Source organism: Physella acuta, unplaced genomic scaffold (assembly GCF_028476545.2).
Source record: "Physella acuta isolate Inbredline_101_S28 unplaced genomic scaffold, ASM2847654v3 ptg000575l, whole genome shotgun sequence".
Lineage (NCBI taxonomy): Eukaryota > Metazoa > Mollusca > Gastropoda > Physidae > Physella > Physella acuta.
This window is the reverse complement of record NW_026732094.1, coordinates 95,657-117,587: the sequence shown is the minus strand read 5'-3', so window position 1 is coordinate 117,587 and position 21,931 is coordinate 95,657. Positions and strand designations below refer to the sequence as shown.

Sequence of the window (21,931 nt, the reverse complement as noted above, 5' to 3'; positions counted from 1 at the left end):
TATCATGCCGTGTCTGTCAAGTTCATAGTTTTATTTCATTGCACCTACTAACCAGCTATAATCTTCTGTATTTTGTATCCAATCTCTTCTCCTCCCCATTATACCACTGATTTTATTCGGATTTCCATTACAAACATCACGAACATTAGTCATTTTTTCCCCCAGATATTTTATCTCTGCGTCTCACTTGAAAAAACAACCTGTATATATATATATATATATATATATATATATATATATATATATATATATATATATATATATATATATATATATATAATATGAATCTTATTGATTATAGTTATTAGCATAATCTCAACACTCATTAATCCCAACTTCAAATGAGCACACCGTTCTTGCTAGAACAATTGCAAAATCAAGAAACAAAGGATAGGGGATACAACGCACAAGTTGTAACGGTGTCTCCTTTAGCAAAACATTTTAAAAACAGATATTTATTTATAGCTGTATATTTTTATTTATTTATATAGATGAAACATTTATGAGAAACCCGTTGCGCCATCCCAAGCCCGCGCCTCCCACAGCACTAATCAGACCCTACCACTTCGAAAACCGTTGGTTCAGATTTAAAATCGTTATAAATAGAACCGACTTTTAAAAAAAAAGTCCAAGAACACGTTTTTTATCTCGCTCGTTTTAAAGCTGTCAACTGGGCGTGAAAATTCTTGAAACCCCTACACTGGATCCCATGTTCTGCCCAGCGAGTTTGAAAACTTCGAATTAGTTTATCAAAGAACTTGACTTTTGAGCATCGTCCGTTCCCGTTCCTTCAGTGTCGTGGCCATAAAAAAAAATCTGATATTTAAATTCTCTAATTTTTTTTATCACTCTTTTTTTTTATGATTCCGTGCAGAATTTTCAAGATCTTCAGACAAAACGTCTTTTTGGCAAGACATACATCTTACAATCTCTCCCCCCCCCCCCACCCCCCCCCCCCCCCCCCCCCACACACACACAGTGTCTCCTTTTGTATTTTTTTAACTTGAATAATGATAAATTTAGGATCGAATCATAAAAGAATTGTGTTCTAAATAGAAAATTTTCTCCATTTCTAAGGATAGATTTTTGTACTATAAAACTCAAACAACAATAACACACATTCTATCAATATAATGTGATACTCAAGATGTCCACGTAGATTCTTAATTTAGTTGACTTTGAAGAGGTAAAGTGTTAAAATTAACTATCAGATTTAGCTCATACAAAAATAGGAAAGCGAATAAAAAATAAAATGATCCATACTGGTGCTGCCACGTATGCCGACGTGTTAATGAAACGGTTACCTCACTCGTGCGGTGACTAATGGAAATCGTTGATCCGGGAATTTTTTTAACGACATCACTGTCATAATTTCAACATTTGATGAAAAATACTTTGTTTTTTGTTTATTTAAGAACACGCTAATAAACTAATCTTATTGTTACGTATCAAAATTATGAAAAACGTCTTAAAGTTGTCTATTGAGAATGCTCTAAAGTACACACACACATTGTTCTTGTAATTTTAAAATATTTTGTTATTTAAAGGGAAAGGAGATGCATTAATATTTGCTCGTTATTAACTAACGATGTAGTCGTTTTTATAAAGTTAAGGGTTTTTATATTGAAATTTTTCTAACGAGATAATTAAGTATCAAATTTATTTTGCATTTTTAAAATAACTTAAATAATTTTAAGGATCTGCATTTTGACAACCGGCATAAATAATAAATTATGATGTTACTGCAAATATTTAACTTGACATGTACATATACTAAAACTGTTAATCACTTGGGGGGGGGGGGGGGCTAATGCCATGCTATTGGTATTCAGAATCTTTAAAAAAAATAACCAATATAAAAAAAACAACTAATTGCTTTGCTATCTAGAACACTTAGGCGTGGTACACACATTTTTCAAACAGACATACTTTCACAAGTAAACAAACATGTTCGTGTAATAGGCCTGGTGTAGAAAACTAGAGTTGACACTGCAGAGAGAGTGGGTATAACTCCCATTAGCGGTGTGTGCAATTACCCGGCGGAACCGTCATTACCGCGCGTACCAACGTAAAGCCGTATCGGCGATGCATTGGGAATGATGGCGGTGATTTTTGCCACGGGCGTGAGACAGTGGCGGCTACAACCGGTAGACGTCTGCTGGCTTCTGTGCCTGTAGGGCACATTCAATACGTGAAGTGTTTTTTTTTTCAAACTGTGTCGGATTTTTCTTGTGGATTATTTCGGTTTAAATTAGAGATATTTAAATATTTGTGCTTACAACAATGTTGATTTCACTTTGAACTATGATGGATTGTCTGTAGACGTACCATAGGCATACGGGGACAGTTAAAAAAAAAATTGCTTATTAAATTTTTTATACTGAAAAAAAAAGATCGATTTAAAAATGCTTAAAAACTAAGTAAATATACCAATTGCGAAAATAGTTCTTAGAATTTTAGCCTTTAGTATAGTAGCATTACTTTTAATTGTAACGTGTTTATTATAAATTCGCCTGTCATTGCTCTAGAAGTCATTAGTTTTCCGTCTGATATTCTGTGAATACAGCCTTGATCACTTGACTGCCACGTGATTCGGTTTTAGACTAGTTTAAAAAAATGTTGAAGACTTCGGATTTTAACCTTAACTCAAGTCATTTCTTAATTTCATTTCTGTTCTATTTTTTTTTTTTTGTTTACCTGTAATTTAATTTTCTTGTTAGTTTGATATTAATTATTTTTTGTTGTTTTTCTTGGGGCGCTGTTTAACACTGGATGTAATTACCTCCCGAAACTTATTTTGTAAAGTCTGAATGTTCTTCAGCGAATTTGTCTGGCTTTTTTTTTTTCTAATACAATTCTATAATTAGTCAAATACATTTTGTCTAATACAATCCTGTAACTGGTCAAATACATTTTGCTTAATACAATCTATAACTGGTCAAATACATTTGTCTAATACAATCCTACAACTGGTTAAATACATTTTGCTTATAATACATCCTATATACATTTTGCTTAAAATATGTGAGATCCTCCCTTGTTTTATTTTAAAACGGTTCCTGCCTTAAATGGCTATTCTCTTCTTTACCTAATGTCACGAAGTCTCCGAATCCTCACAATTCCAGTTTAGGAGTATTTTGGTTATTCTAGCCCTATTCACTATGTTCACACTTTCTAAATGACCACCATCTTAACACCAACTACTCTTTCTCTTTCAAAATGACCGTGATACCTCAACACTCATCAACTATATTTCTGCTTTATAAGTGACGGATCTACCTTTATACCCACCCACAATGTCCTTACGTTAGAAGTAATGTGACTGCCCTACCCCGATCCCCACCCACGGTCAACTTAATCCCCACCAACACCTCCTATTTTCAGAAATAATGTGACTGTTCTGCCCCGATCACCACCCACGGTCAACTTAATCCCCACACATGGTCAACTTAATCCCCACCCACGATGCCCTAACTTCAGAGATAATGTGACTGTTCTAACCCTATCACCACCCACGATGCTCAACTTCAGAGATAATGTGGTTGTTCTACCCCGATCCCCATTCACGATCAACTCAATACCCACCCACGATATCCTCACGTTAGAAGTAATGTGACTGCCCTACCCCGATCCCCACCCACGGTCAACTCAGTACTCACCCACGATATCCTCACGTTAGAAGTAATGTGACTGCCCTACCCCGATCCCCACCCACGGTCAACTCAATACCCACCCACGATGCCCTAACTTCAGAGATAATGTGACTGTTCTAACCCTATCACTATCACCACCCACAATGACCTCACTTTAGAAGATAAGTAATGTGGTTGTTCTACCCCGATCCCCACCCACGGTCAACTCAGTACCCACCCACGATATCCTCACGTTAGAAGTAATGTGACTGCCCTACCCCGATCCCCACCCACGGTCAACTCAATACCCACCCACGATGCCCTAACTTCAGAGATAGTGTGACTGTTCCAACCCTATCACCATCACGATCAACTCAATACCCACCCACGATATCCTCACGTTAGAAGTCTTGTGACTGCCCTACCCCGATCCCCACCCACGGTCAACTCAATACCCACCCACGATGTCCTCGCTATAGAAGTCTTGTGACTGCCCTACCCCGATCCCCACCCACGGCCAACTTCCACGCGCACAAACAGGATAGGTCAAAGAAGACGACAGGCTCTCTATCCAGTTTCCTGTTGACGAGCCAGCTAAATCGACGCGTTTTGTTTTTAATAGCGTTTTTACGTGACTAATGGCCTTGTGCCGACGTTTGGCGAAACCTTCCATCCCAAATAATGGCTTTTAGAAAGCCTCTTCAGCCCTGTGTGGGTTTTTTTTTTTCGTGTACATTTAAAAAAAAAAAAAAACTTGTTTAAATCTTTAATCTTCTGTAGATAACCAGCACTGTTTAGGAATCGATTCACAATCAAGTGCTTTCAGTAAAAAGGAAAACAGGTTAATGGTTTTTGCTATCGGCTAATCACGATGTTCGAACTGACATCCTGATTTGTCGTTATTTCTAACAAGGTATCCCCAAAATAGGCATTTTATTCTAGCTGACAAGAGTAATAGAAAATATATGGCGGCTGTCGGGGAAGTTATAAATAGACGGTACGTAGTTCGGTATAATTAAAATATTGGAAGAAGTTCGAGTATTTTAAAATGTACATGGTTTAAATAAGCGAGAACTTAAATTTTTGATGTACTGGAGAAATTAAAGTATTATAAATGGTACCATCATTTATAGTTTTGATTTTGTCACATATCCTGCGATGTGCTAATTTAAAAAAAAAAAGGTAGCAAGCGTTGCTAGGGAACAATTCCTAAGATATTATTAGCCACTGGGCAACGCTATTTTTTTTTTAATCCTTAATTTCTAATTGCGATGCCTTGCCTTTACGCCGAGACGGTTGTCCATGCTAATCATATTTATTTCCAATATCTGAGCACGAGGAAATCCTCCACCCCCACCCTCCCTCCTCCTTACACCCAACTCTACTAATCGATGCTACGCTTGTTTTACATTTTGTTTTGTTTCATGTTGTTAGCGTGTGCTATATTTGACTGAAACTGCTTTCGCTTCGAGATTATTTTTTTTTTGCATTTCTATCACATTACCCTGATACCATTGCGCAAGTCACGTTATATTTTATTTGCCTGATGTTTTTTTTAAATATTTCTCTATCACATAGTAGTGTTACTATGCAGGGTCAGAAGCATATCTTTATTTTGCGAAACACGTTAGCTGGTGTTGTGTTACCGATTTGAAAAGGTTCTTCTAGCTCGTGCTTAATTTGCCTCTGATTCACCGGCCGATCCCATTTCCGGAAACAAGTTTCTAAAAGAGTTATCCAACTTGATACTTCCGCGTCCCTGCACAAGGATGCGTGCATTACTTTGCTTCTCCTTTACCTCCCTTTATCAAACTTTGCATAGGAAAAAACTTCTATATCTTCTTGTCATGCTTTTGCTCGTCGTTTTTTGTGTGTGTTTTTATGATCAAGTTCTTTTTATAGGAAATGCGAGAGGTCTCCGTTGAAAATCACTTTGATGCTCAGCGTTGTTTCCCCAAAGCAATTTCTGTATTACAAAGTCAAATGTGTTTTACAACAAATCGATCGCGACTTTGTAGGTTATTAGATTAGAGGTTGTTTTTTTATACCGTGTCTGTTCTGTTGGATGTTTACAGTACGGTTACTGTAGCCTTCAGATCGAAGTTAACAAGTTAAAAAAAAAGTAATTCAAAGTTTTACTTTGCCTTGATTATCTTGTTGATTTGGGGATGTCGAAAGTTTTTTTTTTGACATTAAAATCTGGTACACGCGCAAGTTCAATCGCTCACTGTAATCCAGTAAAACTTGGTTTGGCTTTTGTATTGTTGTTTCGATTTTTTTACCGAAATTTTAAAGATTTTTTTGTTGTTGTTGTAAACTATCAATTTTTGAGGCAACCCAATAATAAAGCGGCTCTCCTTTCCGTATCACACGTGTAATTGTGTAGCAAGAATTAACGTGAACGAACTCAAGGCTGTTTTGTTTTTACTTATCTATTAAGTGCTTAGTTTATGTTTTTAAAACTACGCAACTTTTAACAAACAAATTTTAATCAGAATAAAATACATATTTATTTTTATGATCGTAATATTAAACGTGCGTGTTTATTATTCATGTGGCGGCAAAGATGAAAATAGAACGAATATTTTTGTCAAATTCTGGATCTAAATGCCATGCTGGCATGCTCGTACGAAGTTTAGTTTTTTTTGTAGCATTATTCTTGTTTGTACGAGAGACTAGTGTTTTTTTAATTTTTACTCCTTCCGTTTTCTGTGCTTATTCTTTTGTTTTTCTCGGTCTGAAGTTCTGTTACATTATTCTAGATTGTTCTCGAATATTGAGTGATGTTTTGTTGAATGCCTGCAGTTGCGTGTGTTAATGATATCGTGACCAGTCGCATGAAAGATTAATTACATGGATCACATAGAGGTAAACAACGAGAGCATTACACTGCTTATAATCATACACATTATGTTTTTTTTTTTATCGTCGGTGTTGGATGTAAGGACAATGAGTGGCAGTCAATCCAAGACATTTGTATTCAGGGTTTTGTTGTGCACGATATATTTGTGAAGTTTATATTCAATAGCGTTACACGGCTAAAGTGGGTGCAGGGGCGGGTGGGGTGACATCATAGAGGCGTCATAATGATTTTATCTATTTAAATAAATTAAATGAATGAATGATTCCAAGTATAAAATATTACAATGGTGACCCCACCAAGTGACGCTCCTGATTCAGTGTGTCGTTTACTACGTTGATACAGTTTGTGGGTACATGGCTCTTGATATATTATGTCTCGCGTGGTTGTTAAAACATGTTTTTTTTTTCTCATTTACTTTTTCATTTAATGTCTGTCAAGCTGTGTGTCTGATATGCTTGTTCTCATATAGGCCTACTTCTGTCAGTTTCATGTCTGTCTGTCTGCCCCCTATACTTGGGTCTCATATACCAGTGTCTGTTTATTGTCTGTCTGTCTTATATACTTGTCTGCTTCATATCTGTCTGTCTCATATATTTGTTTCATGTCTAGTCTATCTCATATACTTGTGTATGCTTCATGTCTGTCTGTCTCCTAATTTAGACGCCCGACCGATACACCTCAGCCCATCTGCCGTCGTGTTCTATCCATCAATCACTGCCTATAAATTACGCAACACAACTGCATCTAATCTAGGGTAACCCTAACGCCCATACTGCGTCTGTTGATAATTTCAATTGCCACGTGACACGGTTTATCCGGGAAGTCAATCTTATATAATTAAACTTAATTTACAAAGCACGCTTAATTATATGTAGCACTTTAGCAGTTAGGAATTTTTTTTTTTAGTATCACGTGAATCTTGCCTTTTTGGGAAAAAAATAATTATATTCCAGAAAAAAAAAACATAATGAAAATAAAGTATAAAATAAACAAATTGCGTATTTGTTCAAAGATTTATTTTTCAAACAAGTGAAAAGTCTTTCAAAGATGTAGTAGCGCTAATTAGGTGACGTCACACCAAGCACGCGGTGCGGGGGTGGTGGGGTGTTTGTTCGTTCACCGCCGGCCATCTCAGTGGACAGCTGACATAATTGGTGTTAATTTCTTTACACGTCGTTAAAGCGACTTTGATATAATCGATAATCGGTATCGGAACGTCATGAATAATGCAGGGGCGTTTTATAGTTGGTTTATTTTTTGTCTGGCGCGGGGGAGGGGCGGTTTTTTCCCCTCGTCTGTTTGCTTTCCGGGAGGGCGGGCAAATGAGGGCTGTTATTTCGAAATCTGTGCATGTCATTGTTTTTAGTAATTAGTTTGTTGTCTATGTCAATAAATGTAACTATTTAAAAAAAAGTTAATTAACTGGCTAGGCTTTGGTAGGCAATCATGCAGGAAAAACAGTGGGGATGATCGGTTGAGATAATCTTTTGTACAGAAAATGTTTGATTGATTGGATCAAGTGGAGGGGAGGGGGAGGTAAACCTAGTGGTTTGAAACAGTTTATGTTGCTCTAAAAATCCTTTAAAAACAGTCTACAAAATTACATTACTCGGCTTTAATTATGCACTCTCAATGTCCTCGTGGAGTGATAGATAGATCCTTGTGTTGTTGAGAGTGATTGTTATTTCGGCATCAATGCGATCAATCTTCTTATTCTTTTTATTTACTTTATCAATCTCAAACTCTAGCGAGTATTCAAACAATCTGACATTTATGTTTGTTGGTTGAGGGTTGAGATTAAATAACCGAATAGCGCTGGTTGTCATGCCATATAAAAGACGAGCTGGTGGTCGAGGGCGTTGTATCGGTCACACGAAATAAGGGGGAAAATATCGGATTTTTTTTTTCGATTGCTTTATCGATTGAATTATTCGTGCCGATGTTCACCTTGTCTAGATTTTATATTTCCCAACATGTGGAGAGTCTAGAGTGAAGAAAAAATGGCGTAGTCTTCAACTTGCGTGATTGCGTAATCGGTATATGGTTGAGTAATCGGTATGTGGTTGAATAGTCGGTATGTGATTGAGTAATCGATGTGTGATTGAGTAATCGATGTGTGATTGAGTAATCGGAAGTGGTTGAATAGTCGGTATGTGTTTGAGTAATCGATGTGTGATTGAGTAATCGGCATGTGTATGAGTATTCGGTTATGTGATTGAGTAGTCGGTATCGCGTGAGATAAATTCGTGAAGTACAAACAGAAAATATCAGGCAGCTGCGTGGCCAGTACAGGGAAGTTAGCCATCACAGACACGTTCTCTGTAAACGTTGTCCTCCACGGGCTGTAAGAGTGATCTCTTCCTTGTTTATCCGTGTTATCGCCGCTCGCCGTAATATCAACAGCCCTCGCGATGGATGTTGGGATTTTCGCTTTTATCACTCACTCGACAAACGTCATAAGCACAAAACAAAATATTAGACACACACTACCCATTTATTTTTTGAGCTAGGGATATCAGACCTAAGGGAAAAATTAAGATTTATTTAAAAATCACTCGTGGAAAATACGAGTTACATTTTTATTGTAATACTCGTGTTTATATTCCCGCCGCCGATAAAGCTATTGAAAAACATACATAATTTAAACAAAATATTGTTTCAGCTAGGCTACTTTTGATCCATAACAACCCACTTCACCCCTGCTAATTTACATTTTTTAAATATATCTTTCAGAAATTTCCTCTTTCGGTAACATAATGGAATAGCTTCTATTTTTAGCCTGCACCCTTGTCGTACTCTCGTTAAGAAGCTCAGCGTTTGTGTTTTGCATGAGAGGACAAAGCTGAATGTAATCGGATGTCCGATTGGATATTTTTTTTTTGTATTAGCTGCATTGAATGAAAGGAGACAGGCGATAGGTAAAAACTTTATTCTTCACGCACTGTGGAACTTGGCGATGTATATGAGATTCTATTGATTTAATTATTTGCAAGTTTTGTGATTTCCTTACGACGTTGTAAAATAGTATTTTGTGTATTGGACAACTATTTTATTCTCAACTCAGTGTGAATATAGGATGGTACTATATGGCCAAAATGCTTAAATTACTTCCGTTTTAAATATATATATATATATATATATATATATATATATATATATATATATATATATATATATATATATATATATATATATATATATATATATATATATATATATATATATATATATATATATATATATATAAAACAAAAAAAACCGACCAAACACATATTTTTAGTTCAAACTAGTGTCGCTAATGATGTTTTTTTTTAAAATTTGAGCCACCTTCTTAAAGCTATCTGTAAGTGTAAACATGCTTTCGCGAAATAACAACTTCGTTAATTTTTTTTCCACGCGTCTTACATATAACAATCTAGCCTAATCTAAAAATTGTATTTGGTTATAAGTCATTATCGGTGTCTCAGTCCTTACACACGCGTCGCTGAAAGTAGTAGCGAATTTCCGTTTTAATCTTTTTCCTCTCATCAGACATAGACAGGCGTCGCAGGATTACTTCCCCTCAATCTATTTCGGTTTTATCATCTATAGTGAGGGACGCCCTCGCTCTTTCGCCTCGTTCATTGCGTTTTAAGAAAGTTAAGTGAAGCTATCCTGTAGGTTTAAGTTATAAGAAATCGTCAGTACATTACTAGCTTGTTTATTCCGGCTAACAAGTAGAAAATAACTTTCACCCTTTTAATCTAAAAGAAAATAATTAAATGTGTTGTCTTCGCCTTTTTTTTTGGTGGCGGAAATCAACAATTAATCGTCGGTCACAGACTACAAGCTTGGTCCGAAATTGTCCAATTAACTTTCCGTGTTTACAACTTGGGAAAATCCTCTGAAGGTCTGGGTGTTTTTAAACAGGGAAATAGAATAAGTTATTTTTAAACTTTTGTTGTTCTCGAGCGACTGGTGTGCGTGGGATTGAAGACCTCAAACAAAATTAAACATTGTTTATTATCTTCGTTGGCATCTATATCAATACTTAAAACAAATATCAGTTTGATTTATAGAAATATCTGATTGTTTTTAACCAGGATTAGTTTCGCCAACGATATGTTCTTGCTCAACACCCCCGTGCCCGGTGTAAAGGGTGCTGAGACGAAGTGACACCCGGGCAATAAAGCACGACAAAGATCCGTGTCTGACTGGTGGCTGAGGGGAAAACAAGGCGATGTGGGGGTGGGGGACGGGGGTGGGCTGAAGCGTGCTTGTTGTATGTAGTAAGGGTTTTTAACCATCGATCTGGTTGTCCTGACCAGCCTGAGTGAGACTCGGTAGAAGATTATTTATTATTAGACCTGATTCCCACTCTCCTCCCTTCTGTACTGTAATCAAAGATTCGCCGACTTCACCGAGATCAATCATTATCTACATTTCCTTATTTATTCTTAAGACCCGCATCCCCCCTCCCCTCACACCGCTCCCCCCACCTCCCCCAATCGAATGTGGGAGTAACATTCCATTGATTGGACACAGAAAACCACTTTTCGGGTCAAACACTAGACCACTCTCATTTCTAGCAACCAGAGAAACCCTCGCTTGTGAGTTCGTCCAGTGTAACATTCACCGCTGCACTACTCATTTCTGTCATCTAAAAAAAAATTGCACGCGCGTTGTGTTACAAAATAGTAATTTAAATCACCTACGCTTGCTTGTAATTGAAAATTACCACCATCTATTTAACACCGACGATGACATTAATTTAAGTAATCAAACGCTTTGAAGTCGCACCACAAACTATTAAGTAAATGTTTCTAAATATACTTGTATTGATTAAATTTCTGGAGGCATTCCCTGCTTTTATCGTGATGTTTAAGATTGGTTAAAGCTGTACTACCTTTATTAGTTTGTCGTGTGTATATAAATCGATGGGCATTGCCTGGGTTTTTCCCCCCGCCCACTGAGCTGATCGTAGTCGTTTACACCCACTGCGTGCTTTTATTTAATATTTGACTTGTGGGCTCAAGAGTGGGCTGTTGTTTTTTAGCTTATTGTTAAGACATGTTGCTGAGTTAAATATTCGGTCATATTAAATACTGTGGGATAATTTCTATAACAATTTATCCAAAAATACTTTGTTGTCTTATTTATATTTTGGTTTAGCGATGTTAAGAATAGTGCAGACTACACAAATATATATATATATATATATATATATATATATATATATATATATATATATATATATATATATATATATATATATATATATATATACATTTATATATATATATATATATATATATATATACATTTATATATATATATATATATATATATATATATATATATATATATATATATATATATATATATATATATATATATACATTTATATATATATATATCCATGAAGACAAACGCCAGCTCAAACATTTGTCTAACGATAGAGACATCTTTAATCATAAAGAGATATTTGTTCAACAATATGGAGACTTTAGGTAAACAGACGGAAGCTTGCTCGGATACGTAAAGATAAATATTACATCCAACTTCTAAGATTACTTGCGTTTTATCCTTCTCTTTGCATACTTTCTAATGAACAGATTCAAACATTTTTCTCCATTTTAATAGTTATCTCTAAAACTCTTATTCAGCGTTTTTGTAATTGTTTAATCGGTTTGGTCTGGGCGTTCAATTAGTTTTTAGAGAAATAGATCTAACTAATTTAGGTTGGGTTGCAATTTAATTAATTGAAATATAATGCGAGTCTTTGATTTAAATACTACTAAACAATGTTTTTTTTGTGTAAGACTACACACAATCGTGGACTAATAAGAGTTTTTTTTTCACATAGTTATAATCACGTTTAAAAAAAATTCTAATTAAAAGCCGTAGTTATATTGTTTTGTATTTTGATAAACGGCTCAGTTTTATGTGAAAAGATTTTCTAATCTGTCTGACATCCTTAAAAAAATGGCTTTGTTATGTCTATTAATGGCTATTTGTGCTAGAAGTTTATAACTTCGACATGAGGTATTTTAGAAGTTGGCGGTGGTCCCAAATAGTGGTGGTCCCATATAAGGGGGGGGGGTCAAAATAGACCGTATTCTGCTCGAAAAGTGAATGCAGTTTTTTTGAGTTTAAAATTTCTTAACGTTCGTAAAAATTGAGATACATCAATACATTTTGTGTTTCTGTTCTAATAAAAGGAATCTCTTTTCGGGGGAAACTATTCAATTTTTAAAAATTGTATTATAAAAAATAATTCATTTAGAAACCTGTTTTAACTTCATAAAACAAGCTTGCACACAACCCCAGCACTCATCGATTAAACTGCAGACGACTATCAATTGCCAACCGGTACCTTATGCCAAACGTGTTTCTAGCTCATGACATTAATGTTTCACAAAGGCAAAATACATTCTTTCAGAAAGTAGCTTTTATTTTGCTAATTGTTTATTGTTCAGTGGCCATCGACTATTCTCCTCAGTCATAAAAAAAATTGTTTCATCAATAGACAAATCTTATTTTCATCATTGCAGTATATCTTTCTTTTTAAAATTCATTCCCTTGCTACTGGTTGTTTGCCGAAATTACAAATGTTTACAGTTTATAAATGTACACGTGTATACAGTAAATATTGTAAACGCTTGTTCTTATACCATTTAAAATTGCATTCATCGCCTATATATCTCGTGGCAGAGAGCAACCGAGCACACGACGCGGGCAGAAATACTCAGTGTGACAAAACCTCTTCTCCTCGCTTTCAGCAGTTCGGCTTAAATGGAATACTTATTTCCCTCGGGCTGGACTGTCCGTCCTGACCACACACAACTGGTGGTCACTTATTAGTGGTGGATGGACGTGATCTTTTTTCTTTCTCTTTAAAAATTGTTCATACCTTCGTTAGAGATACGTCGTTTAATATACAACACACGTATTTTATGATTTCATTATGGAAACAGCGTGTCTGTTATTTCACTACATGTCAATAGCCACCGTGGTAGCGTTATTTTGTTCTGAGAAAAAATAGACATTTCCAGGCTACTTAAAAAAAAGAACTGTACACTTTAGACTGTACTGTGATATTTTCTACTGTATCGATTTTCCTTTTGTCTTGGATAGCGGGCCGGTGTTTTTTTTTCATTGTGTTTTTTTTTTTCGTTTGTTTCATGGCGACAATCATCTGCTACTTAAAGTGACAGTAAACTTTGAAGCCACTTCTTGTACAAGTAGTCTGACGAACTCTTTGTTTGGCTCGTCAGACCAAACCCATGCGGAGGTTTGATCCTATTACACGAGCTGCCCCATTACTAGCCATAGGGTCAGACAGATTTGTCGGGTCTGGATATCGTCAAAACCGTTAACTCCCCCCCCCCACTCCCCCCTCCTCCCTTTCCACTTCTGGTGTGTAACCGAGATATTTGATAATCTGTGAGCCGCGCCGAGGGCTGTGTGCAAGTCTGTTACGTAGTCGCGAGCCACCGTGTTCATTGGTGACGTCAGATGTAAGCCATACTCAAACGTCATCAAATTTTAAAGGTGGATAACTTGAGTATTCAAGAGCGGGGAAACTAATTCAGGGGCTTGATTGGACGTGCGTGGTTCTGACAGGTTTCGTGAAACAAGAGTTTCACATATTGGATTTGGATTCGTTTCATTGTGCGAATATATTCTGTTTTAGTGAAAAACATAGAGGTGTGGTTTAATGGAATTTTTTTTAAAGAATCGCTGGCAAAAGTTGTGTTAATATACGGATGTTCTTGAAGGATGTTCAGTGCAGGTGGTTTATTATTATTTCCGGAAGACTTAACTAACAATAAAATGTCCGTACGGTAAAAAAAAGGAACACAATGTCCATGCGGTATGGCATGCTGAGGCATGCGGCGCCTGGGTTCAAACACCTGTTTCACAAGTCGCTATCACATCAAGGTTGGTCATTTTTTGCTTGCCCGACAGCTTTTACCTGTTAGTTCCTTACCTATGAGACCATTGTAATATTTTAATTAAAAATATGTTTCAGTTGGACTGTAAAACAATTCACATCTGTAGGCCTATGCCCTCTACTGGATAATGTTGGGCTAATACTACAGTTATATAGAGATGTGTTATAGATAGACATATTACACTTTGCTATAGATTAATGCTATTATTAGAATTATTTATTATTAAAGCCAGTTATTTATTATTAAAACCCACCTATTTTATTTAACTAAAAATATCGCAGACAACTTATTTTTATCCCCGCCCACGCTCATATATTCTTCTCAACTTGGAATTAGCTATCACTGCTCTGATGAAATGTGATGAAGCTCTTCACCGGTCAGGCTGGGAACAGTGTCCGAGTTGAATGACAGGGCGTGACCCGGGTGACCCGAGAACTTTTATTGGTCTCATTCAAATTCCTCTCCGGCCGGACAGTACCTGATGTGGGCCTAGTTTTAAGGTCGCGTGATTATGTCTGTGGATTCTGTGATTGGGCTCGAGAATTTGTGGCCCAGACATCCCCGTGTTTGATGCTTATCTTGGGCTGGGAGACTCCTAAATCAATATCACGTGATGTGTGCCGGCCACCGTGGACCTTGGTTGACTTTCTCACCCCTGCCCCGAGGGTTGCTTTGTATCAGCATGATCGTGGATGATACTTTATTTATATCATCTTCATAGATAGTTAGTTACTGCTTTAAACATAAACACACGTATTATAATGTTTGTATTAAAATCGAATTGTAAGATAATTTCTGCTATAAACATAAAAATACATATAATTATGTAGGTGTACATATACAAAGGAAAGTAAAGGCGGCTGGGCATAGTGCTGACCACACTATCTCTTCATATGCCGAGGTCACAGAAACAAGTGAACTCTACTTCACTTGCCCTATAGACCATCAGGTTTGAAAAGGGAACTTTACTTTTACTTACGTATACAAATCGAATTAAAAAGATAGATCTAGACATACAATACTTCCTGCTTTGTTTTAAAGTGCTCTTCTGTAAAGAAAATGGACTTGAGCTTGTATAAATGGCAGAGCCACTGTCCAGAAAACAACATTTGTCAGCCTGATAAACTGTTGAATGCAGACTTCCAGGCACAAATTGCTTCTGTAATGACCATCTCTTGTGTGGGGTTTTTTTTTTTCCTCTTGTCCAGAGCAATTGTTTAGCATGGGCTTCTTAATGGTGGTGACTAGAATATGAAGTTGGGCCCTGTTCTGTGTGGGGTATAGTTTTGTTTGGGGGAAATGGGAGATGCACTCTAATCTATGCTGATTGATGTTGGGGATTAAGAGGGAAGATTTGTGCCATCTTTGATATTAATAATTCTTGTTTTTGCTGCTGTTTTTGTAAGTGCTACTGAGTTATAGATCCCTTTTTTTTTTACTTTAATGGACCAAGTGGATGGACAAAGATATTTTAGATGATGTGATATCTATGCATCTTGTGGATGGTAAACAACAAAAATATTTTCCCAAGGCTAGCTTTTTCTTTCTTCTTAATTCTAATATTGGAGGGGATTTCTTCCAACTTAATTAAGTATACGTGTCAATATAATATGTGTCACGTCGCCTGTTGATTCCAACTTCTGCCAGCTTTTCTTATTCATTTCGTTCCATGGCCATTGTCCATCTGAGGAACAATCTGCAAGGTTGTTTTCCTGTGGAGTTATCTCTCCTAGATGGGTTGCTGTCCTTGGTTAACAAACTTCATCTGCCTGGGGTTTTAACTCTGAACTTTAGGGTTAGAAACTATGTGAATATAAGAAATAGAAGGATATATATATATATTTTTTTGCTTTAATCGAAGAACTGCAAAAATATTCTATTCCTCATTGCTATTCCTCCTATTTTGTGTGATTACTATTATCATATTATCAGCTAAACAGATTATCTAATTATTTCTCTAATGATACAATTAGGAAAAGCAATACAGTATGTCACAATCTATAATACTTGAAAGTCACTCTAATAGTTTCTTATAAGAAACTATTTTTAGATCAAGCAACATCTTTAAAGATAATACAACATACCTTCTGCGTGTAGTATAATTAAGTTTTTTTAATTGTAATCATGAAATATCAGGTTGTGATTCACTGCAGTTATGCAAATTATAGGTTAATGAACAATGTAATTTCATTAAAAAAAACTTCCTGTTGAGAGATAATGATGTTAAATAAAGGTAGGGAGGGGAGAGGCGGAGCATGAGGCAATTTTTATTAGCATCATGCATGTCACAACACAACCACATTTGCTGGGGTAGTCAGTGGGTCGTTGGGTTTTCTGGCCAACTGGCCATCAACTGTATACAAACCAGATTAGTTGAAATGGATGGTATGTCTAAGTATACAAACCAGATTAGTTGAAATGGATGGTATGTCTAAGTATACAAACCAGATTAGTTGAAATGGATGGTATGTCTAAGTATACAAACCAGATTAGTTGAAATGGATGGGATGTCCAGGTATACAAACCAGATCAGTTGAAATGGATGGTATGTCTAATTATACAAACCAGATTAGTTGAAATGGATGGGATGTCAGCAAAAACGGTTGCCAATAAGTTAAAAGATTATTTTAAACTATAATGCTATTGTTAATAAACTGCAGAACTAACTTAGCAATAAATAACATTTTTATTTCTTTAAAGTGTCTGCTTTTAAAACATTGTTTTGATGGAGGTCTGACTCTAATAATTGGACAGCACATGTGACATAAACATAACACTGGTTGTGGGTTTAATTTATGTCCTGAGTTACAAGTGAAATTACACTTATTTATTAACTACACAAATACCCCCTAACATCTGCAAGCTGTAATACAACCAATGCTTCTGTAACAACAAAAACTAGGGCCTGTTGTGATATTTACCTCTTGAAATGATTGATTAAAAATACTTTATTGCAGTGCTGAAATAGCATGCCGTTATCTCGGTTACCTTTTATTTAACTATTTCTCAAAGCAACAATTACCATTGTTTCACTAACCAGCTTGTAAGAATTGCTTTGAAAATTGATTGTAAATACACTGGAACTTTAAGAACAGTGAATTTTTTTTTCAACTTTAGGCAAATTCAGCTGTTTCCAAGTTAAAATATGTGTAAAAACAAGTCATAATTTAAAAAAAAATTGGTTTTTACAGTCAAAATTTTGTGTGAAGACGTATATATTATTTTAGTGTAAGCCTGTTTACACTCTTTACCAACTGCTGGTGGAATTGTTCTTCTAATAATTTTTTTTTACATGACTGCTAAGCTATTACAATGTTTATTTTTAGGGTTAATAAACTTGATTTTTGCCTATTATTTTTATTGAATTTAAATTATACTCAGAATAAATAAAGCTTCTATATTTTATCTTATCAATTTATGCTTTTTTTATAATGTATGCAGCTAGTTTTTAAAATTATAAAATTCAATAAAATTTTCTACTTTTGTATTTTTTTCTGACCTTTCTTATATAGAAAAAATGCTTATATTTTCTTTATGGCTTAGATATTTCAAGCTATGCTTGGTTAAAATAATATAAACAAAAATGTCATGTAATCATACTTTTTTAAAGAATTTAAAACGAAACAAAACAAAAAGCACTAGAGAAAAAAGGCAATAATTACTCATCCAAAAGTTCATGAGGTCAGTGCTATCTTCTGCTGAGATAAAAATTGATTTTTGCTTTAGCTTACAATTTATTTTGCCAGGAATATCAAGTGCAGCCAGCAACTAGCTGTAGTACACACTTTCATGTGTACAGCAGTAGTACACACTTTCATGTGTACAGCAGTAGTACACACTTTCATGTGTACAGCAGTAGTACATACTTACATGTGTACAGCTGTAATACACACTTTCATGTGTACAGCTGTAGTACATACTTACAAGTGTACAGCTGTAGTACATACTTTCATGAGTACAGCTGTAGTACACACTTTCATGTGTACAGCTTTAGTAAACGCAGACATTTGTAGAATCTTTTTAATTATTTTGGAATACAACATTCTCATTTAATTAAACAATTTTTTTTACTTAACTCACTTTCCATACATTAAAATTATAACTTTACTTTTTCTTAGCTTAGTATTCTTGCCTGCAGATAACTGCTCTACAATACTTGAATCTTAGAAATTTTTAAGGTTACATCATGTATTTTAGACAAAAATATCAACATAACCTCTATATGATGAAGCCATCAGATTGATTTTGACTGTCCAAAAATAATTAATTTTTAAAAAATCACCCATATTGCAAATCAACTGGAGCAAAGGGATATTTTTACTATTATGTACTATCTTGCTTGTATTATAATAATTATATGCTATTAGAAGTAGTGTTGATTTGGTTTTTATTTTTTATTTTATTTTTTTAAATCTGTGTGGTTTTTAGTGGAATGGCTTGTGAAGAAATTACTAATTATTTTTGTCATTAATTTTGAGGTAACTCAAATTTAAACATTAAGCTGCATTTTTAAAATTTGAAATCCAATCATATAAAATACATGTTTTCTTAGCGTTCCACTTAAGTCAGAATTATTTTTCGACTTAACTGATTTAAAAATGTAATTAATTTACATTTATACAAATTCACATATTGCAAGTTTTAAAAAAACACTCCTTTCTGTCAAATATATTGATTAGGGGGCATAAAACTTAGAAGTTATTTTTACTATAATACATTTTGTTTTATTTAAGCATAATAGATTAATACTTGAATTCAGCTATTTGGATATTTCCAAATCTTTTGTTTTGGTTGATTTTGATGTATTATAATATTTAAATGCAAACTTTTTCAAAGGCCATGATCATCTTGTTAATATTTTTATGGCAAAGTTAATCACATCATGACTTTTGTAATTTAATTTTGAATTTTAATTATTTAATATAGTGATATGCGAATACAATCTAATTCTACATTCTACCCTGAATCACAAAGGCTTTTATTTATTTTATTTACACTTTGCAGGTCGCAGTTTGAATGTGAAGAAGAATGATGCTATTAAAGAGAGTACAGAAAGTAACACAATCGAAGATGAAGATTCAAAAGGTAATTTTCAAGCAATTCTTTATAGACATGTATAAATCATGATTATTATAAATCAATTTTTATCAAATCTCAAGAAACTAGTAGATATTGTTTATTCTGCTCTCTAACAATGTTGTCTTCAATTAAACCTGCACACAACTACAAATATTTGTAAAAGTTGTATGCGCACATAGGATGGGCTTTTCGTTGATAAGATAAGTAGAAGGGTATAGCTGAGTGTATAATAATGCCAGCCCTAGTAGTCTGAAATGGCTAACTAGTTGAAATGTGTGTGTTGTTTTGTGCGGTTTTTTTTAGTGCATATTTCATTTTTATTCTAGAGTTATTTGAAGTGGACTTAGACAATCTTGACATTTTTTAAGTTATTCTGTTTCTTTCTTTTCTTTTTTTTAAATTACACCCTTTAAAATAAAAATATACAAAAAAAACAACCACATGAAATACTAAATTTTGCATCATTTTAATTTTAAAAACATCTCAGTCTCACAAAACTTGAATTTTGCTTCATAAACTGTACTGTGATTAAATATATTCAATGACATTAAGTATGATAGAGCATCAAATTATTGTAAAATATTTCTTGATGAAAAAATTGGCAATCTAATTCCCTTTTTCTAGTGAGCATTAAAAGAAGAAAACAAAAAATAAAACTTATTTTAATTAATTTAAAAAATTGATCAAAGTAACAGACATTACTGTGCTTTTTTTAAAATGTCTCATTTCCAAGTGAATTACAAAAAAACTTTTTTTGGAAATCAATTAATATTAATCTTGTAATACCTCAGAAAGTATATATATCTCCTTTTTATTTTACATCAATTTCTAATGTAAAAAAGTGTGAAAAATGAAATTATTTTGAACTAAAATTATAAAATTTTTAATTAAAACAATATAACCAGCGCCAGATCATTAACTAATTTTTTTCAAAACCTTTATTGTTTAATGAAAATAAATAACTGTAGCCTGACTTGATAATAAGTTTTTTTTCTGGAATGTATATGAAAAAGAGTTGAACTTTTCTACAGAGTATCTAGTTAATATATTTTGTATCATATTTTGTTCTTTAAAGTTGTGTCAGTCAAATGTGACCTAGAAAGTAAGTATGTAGGCTTTGAGTGAAGTGATTCTGTCCTATCATTTAGCCGCATTATTCATAATACATTCTAGGATCCCAAACCTCCTTAGTAGATCCATGCGAAAGTCCTCTAACTGGATTTGCTTGCATTGATGTGAACAGTGACACCGAGCCCTTTCATTTTATCTTTAGTTTTTGAGCATCATATTGGTACTTTTAAAATCAGTGGTCGATTTACAAAATTAAATATAAAAAATTGTATAACATAGGCTAATCGTCATTTGTGCAGTAATGAATTATGTTTCTCATGTGTATTGCCTCATTTATTAATGACTGTAGACTTCAGTTTTGTATTTTGTACATTCTAAGAAAACTTGCCTTACAAATCGACCACTGCCCTTTCCCACAACCAAGTAGCATCTGATGCCTACATCATACTTTTAAAAATGTATCTTTTGTTTTGTTATTTTCAAATTTTGTTATTTTATTTTTTTAGTTTAGAAAATTAGATCTAGATTTTTTTGTTTCATTTGTTATAGCTAGATTTTTGTTTTGATAATAATTCTTTTAAATTAACAGTTTTACATTTCTCCAAAAAATATCTCTTTCCCTAATTCATTTATTTTAAAAAAAATTGATTAGCTTACTCTAGAATGCTTTTTTGCAGCAAAATATATTTTAGTACTGTTAAATAGAGAAATATACTGCACATATCTAAACACTTACAATCTTCTACTTCAGTCATTGCTAGTCCTTAATTCTTCTCAATTTAACAACCCTAATTTATCTGATGTTTCTATGCATCACTTACAATTTGATCTTTTTATGCATCTTGGGTATTTGGTCCTACTGATGTAACTGGTGATAGCCTACAGCTGTGGTTAAGGGGGCCCATCATTGGCTTCTCTGGGATGAGGTGGGGGTGGGCTTTCTAATTGTTTAACTGTCAGGTGTAGCTAAGGTGAGGGTGGCTATCTAGTGTCATAGCTATGGAACAGGTAGGGCACATGCTATAGTTGCACCAGACCTACATACAAGCCAATTTGGGTCAGCACTTGGGTCAAAAATTATACTCCAGGCCATTAAGGGCATTACTTGGGTCTAAAATTATACTCTAGCCCATAAAGGGCATTACTTGGGTCTAAAATTATACTCTAGCCCATAAAGGGCATTACTTGAATACTTGGGTCTAAAATTATACTCTAGCCCATAAAGGGCATTACTTGGGTCTAAAATTATACTCTAGGTCATTAAGGGCAGTACTTGGTTCTAAAATTATACTCTAGGCCATTAGTGGTAGTAGGCCTACTTAGGTCTAAAATCATTTATAAAACGATAA

The 21,931-nt window shown here is 34.5% G+C and overlaps 1 protein-coding gene across 20 annotated transcripts in view; it reads left to right on the top strand.

Moving 5' to 3' along the window:
• The window catches only part of LOC131946920 (calcium/calmodulin-dependent protein kinase type II delta chain), a 121,839-nt gene that overhangs the window by 89,517 nt on the left and 10,391 nt on the right, over nt 1–21,931 (top strand). For 11 of the 20 annotated variants that reach the window (XM_059307945.1, XM_059307946.1, XM_059307948.1 and 8 more), the window contains 2 exons: nt 19,437–19,517; nt 20,587–20,613. In XM_059307945.1, coding sequence (XP_059163928.1) covers nt 19,437–19,517; nt 20,587–20,613 — 108 coding nt within the window. The remainder of the gene's footprint in view (nt 1–19,436; nt 19,518–20,586; nt 20,614–21,931) is intronic. The other 9 variants (XM_059307949.1, XM_059307954.1, XM_059307958.1 and 6 more) reach the window with 1 other exon arrangement.